Raw genomic sequence first — 4,194 nt, 5'->3', positions numbered from 1 at the left:
GGATAAAGAAATATGAATATTAGAATGTGTCCTCCTGTTGTTGTGGATCATCATCATGTCAACACAGACTCTCAACATGCTGCTCACCTCAGTCCAGTCTGTGACCTGAAGATAAATATCAGATCAGACATGTTGGACCATTGTTTCATTCATCAGCTTCTTCTCTGTGTGTTGGTCACTGAGCAGGTTTGTGTAATTAAACACTGTTTAAAGTAGGGACGGCTTCACTTCCTGTTTGTGTCTATACTTATCAACTGTCCACTGGTTTCAATAAGAATGTGTCTTATTTTGAAAACCTGAGGAGGACGAGTGCTCGGCCTCAGTCAACATGTTATTTACTGACACTTTCTCAGTGATCAGGAGCAGGTGAGTGCAGGTGAATGGAGTTGATGAGGTGGACGTGACTGACAGGCTGGGTGAGGGACAGATGACTGAGGGACAGTGAGCAGAGCAGACCTGAGACAATTTAAATAAATAATGACCCAATAAGAAAGAAAGTATGAAAAGTGAAGAAGGATTTAAGGACCTCAGAGTCTCCAGTTGACAGTTTGGACTCTCCAGTCCAGAACACAGCAGCTTCACTTCTGAATCCTGCAGCTTGTTTCCACTCAGATCCAGTTCTCTCAGATGTGAGGGGTCTGACTTCAGAGCTGAGGCCACGACTTCCCAGTGAGTCTCTGAGAGTACACAACCACGGAGTCTGTAATTAAAGAAAATATCAAATCTGTGAAAATTAAATCAGAAAACACAACATTCATTCAAAACGTGATCATTTGACCCTCACCCTGGTAAATCTCCTCTTTGTTAAAAATTCCTTAAGAGAATTTGTTCAGATTTGGTTGAAGCGTTGATTCAGACTAACAGAGGAACTCAAAAGATTCATGTGGTCAGAGGTCAGAGGTCAAGGTCACAGTGACCTCATATTGTTGTGAGGCCAACATGTCAGGAACCTGGAGGGATGGACACTGCACTGGTTGGTGGTGGAGGACAAACGCAGGGTGGGAACTCTAGTTTGACAAGAAAGAAGAAGAAACTATATTTCCTGCTTCTTCAGTTTCAAGGAACCTACAGTGATTCAGTGATCGTGTCCTTACTCTGTGCTAGCTGTATGCTATATTTATAGATTAAATTTGATTGATTGATTGATATATAGATATATACAGTATATACAATAATCTCCCTTGGATCCCACATGGTCGTATGTCTGAACCCTCAAACTCCAGCACAGTGATCACATTGGATTTCACTCTCCACATCTGATCTAGTTGTTCTCATATGTACATGAGAACAATGAGAATGTATATGTACATAAAAATAACTCCAATCTACATGTCTTATGGTTTGTGGAGGAAGCTGGAGAACCCAGAGAAAACACTGCAGACACCAGGAGAACCTCATCCTCACAGAAAGGCTGCACTAACAGTGTTGACCACTGCAACACCATGATGCCCTAAACAATGAGAATCATTTAACACAGAGTGTATTTGAAGAACGACTCATCTCCACTGATTGAACATGTTATTGATCATGTCTGGACTCACAGGGCCTTCCTGCAGTTCCTCACAGCTGGAATCAGTCTCCATAGACCCTTGTATGATGTGTTGAACTTCTTCAGATCCAACTCATCCAGAACCTCCTCTGACATCTGCAGCATGTAGGCCAGAGCTGAGCAGTGGATCTCAGAGAGTTCATCCTTTGATCTGTTCTTTGACTTCAGGAACTGTCTCATCTGCTGATGAACTGAGTGGTCGTTCATCTCAGTCAGACAGTGGAAGATGTTGATGCTTCTGTCAGGAGAAATGTTATAACTCTTCATCTCCTTCAGGTTGTTGATGACTCTCTGGATGATCGCTGGATTGTTCCCTGTCCGACCCAGCAGGCCTCCTAAGACTCTCTGGTTGGACTCCAGACTGAGGCCGTGAAGGAAGCGAACAAACAGGTCCAGATGACCATTTGTACTGGTGAGGGATTTCTCCATGTTTTTCTTCAGGAGGTCATCCAGGGAGATGGTACTGTCTGTGTCCCCACATGTTCCCAAGAAGTTGTTGAGTTCTTCTGTGTTCCTCTCGGTGTAACAGTGGAACATGTAGACTGCAGCCAGAAACTCCTGAACGCTCAGATGAACAAAGCAGTAGATTGATTTCTGGAAGATCACACACTCTCTTCTGAAGATCTCAGTACAAACTCCTGAGTACACTGAGGCCTCTGTGACATTAAGACCACACCGCTCCAGGTCTTCTTGGTAGAACATGATGTTTCCTTCCTCCAGATGTTTAAGTGCCAGCCTCCCCAGCTTCAGGAGAACGTCCCTGTCAGCCTCCGTCAGCTGCTGCGGACTCGTCTCATGTCCCTCACCGTACTTGTTGTTCTTCCTCTTTGTCTGAATCAGCAGGAAGTGTGAGTACAGGTCAGTCAGGGTCTTGGGTAGCTCTCCTCTCTGGTCTGTGGTCAACATGTGCTCCAGAACTGTAGCACTGATCCAGCAGAAGACTGGGATTTGACACATGATGTGGAGGCTCCTGGACGTCTTGATGTGTTTGATGATTCTGCTGCACAGCTCTTCATCACTGAATCTCCTCCTGAAGTACTCCTCCTTCTGGGCCTCAGTGAAGCCTCGTACTTCTGTGACCCTGTCAACACATGTAGGAGGGATCTGATTGGCCACCGCAGGTCTGGAGGTTATCCAGACGAGAGCCGAGGGAAGCAGATTCCCCCGGATGAGGTTTGTCAGCAGCACGTTGACTGATGACCTCTGTGTGACCTCAGACACAAGCTCGCTGTGGTTGAAGTCCAGAGAAAGTCTGCTTTCATCCAGGCCGTCAAAGATGAACAAAGGTTTACAGACAGCGAGCGTCTCTGCCGTGAGCTTCTGTAACGCTGGATGGAAAACACGGAGCAGCGTGAGGAGACTGTGCTGGTCCTTCACCAGGTTCAGCTCCCTGAACGAAAGCACAGTCAGCAGACCCACATCCTGGTTCTCTAAACCCTCTGCCCAGTCCAGAGTGAACTTCTGCACCAAGAAGGTTTTTCCAACGCCAGCGACGCCGTTGGTCAGGACGACTCTGATGCGTCTCTGCTGGTCAGTGGAGGCTTTAAAGATCTCGTGGCACTTGATGGGAGTGTCGTGGAGGATCTTCTTCTTGGAAGCCGTCTCAAGCTGCCTCACCTCATGTTGAGTATTGACCTCTTCACTCTGTCCCTCTGTGATGTAGAGCTCAGTGTAGATCCTGTTCAGGAGGGTTCTACTTCCTGTTTCATAACTTCCTTCAGTCACACTTTCACATTTCGTCCTCAGACTGAGCTTATGTTCATCTAAAACCTCCTGCAGACCACGATCTGCTGAAAGACAAGAGACATTGTCAGAGAATCTGAGAATCTGCTGATTGTTATCATCAGATACAGAAAAACTTCAGAAAATAAAAAAGCTTTTTAACTTTGTGCTTTTCTAACGATGTTAAATGTTGATGCTGTATGAAGGAACAAAATAAAACCACATGTGCTGTTGTCAGAAGTGAAGACATCAGCAGACACATGTACAGTGCTGCTCTGACCGGCTGTCTGAGCTCCAGCTCCTGTTCTGGATCTTTGTCCACACTGCGGACAGGAGGAGTCTCCTGAAGAACCAGACTGGTCCCAGTATGAGGTGATGCACTGTCTGCAGAACCAGTGTCCACAGCTGGTGGAGACTGGATCCTTCAGGACGTCCTGACACGAAGCACAGCAGGACGACTGCTCCTCCTCAGAAACATGACTCGTCTTCCTCTCCCTGTGAAGACATTTCCTGATAACTCACATGTCACAGTCACAGGTTGTCATTACCAGTGTCTAGGAGGTTTTGTTTTCACCCAGTATGTTTGTGTGTTGGTTGGTTTGTTAGTGGGATTATAAAAAATGACAGATTACCAGTAAAGTTAGTGGAAGGTTGTCGTCTGTGAACCAGATCGGGGGGGGGGGGGGGTCCTTTTCACAGACATGTTCAGAGGACTGATGTTTACCAGTGTGTGGAATTTGGTGCAGATCCAAATCAAGATGAGTCTCTAGTGGATTTCAAAGTGGTTTCATAAGGAGCGTGTTGGTTCTTGGTGGAGGTCTGAGCTCTTTGAGTGATTCTGAGAGATTAGTCACCAACTTCAATGAAGCTGTGTCCTAATGCAGGGGCCACACTAGAGGAAACTAGATCCTCTTCAGAGCAGG

General features: G+C 46.2%; 1 protein-coding gene across 1 annotated transcript in view; it reads right to left on the bottom strand.

Annotated features, from left to right (window-relative positions):
• Positions 1-534: 534 nt before the first annotated feature.
• Positions 535-4,194, bottom strand: part of LOC133016488 (NACHT, LRR and PYD domains-containing protein 12-like) — a gene marked incomplete at its 3' end in the record, with an annotated part of 25,276 nt that continues 21,616 nt past the window's right edge. Inside the window, exon 5 of the mRNA XM_061083511.1 lies at positions 535-700. Within this exon, the coding sequence (XP_060939494.1) occupies positions 535-700 (166 nt within the window). The remainder of the gene's footprint in view (positions 701-4,194) is intronic.

Source organism: Limanda limanda, chromosome 2 (assembly GCF_963576545.1).
Source record: "Limanda limanda chromosome 2, fLimLim1.1, whole genome shotgun sequence".
Lineage (NCBI taxonomy): Eukaryota > Metazoa > Chordata > Actinopteri > Pleuronectiformes > Pleuronectidae > Limanda > Limanda limanda.
This window is presented reverse-complemented; position numbering and strand designations above follow the sequence as displayed.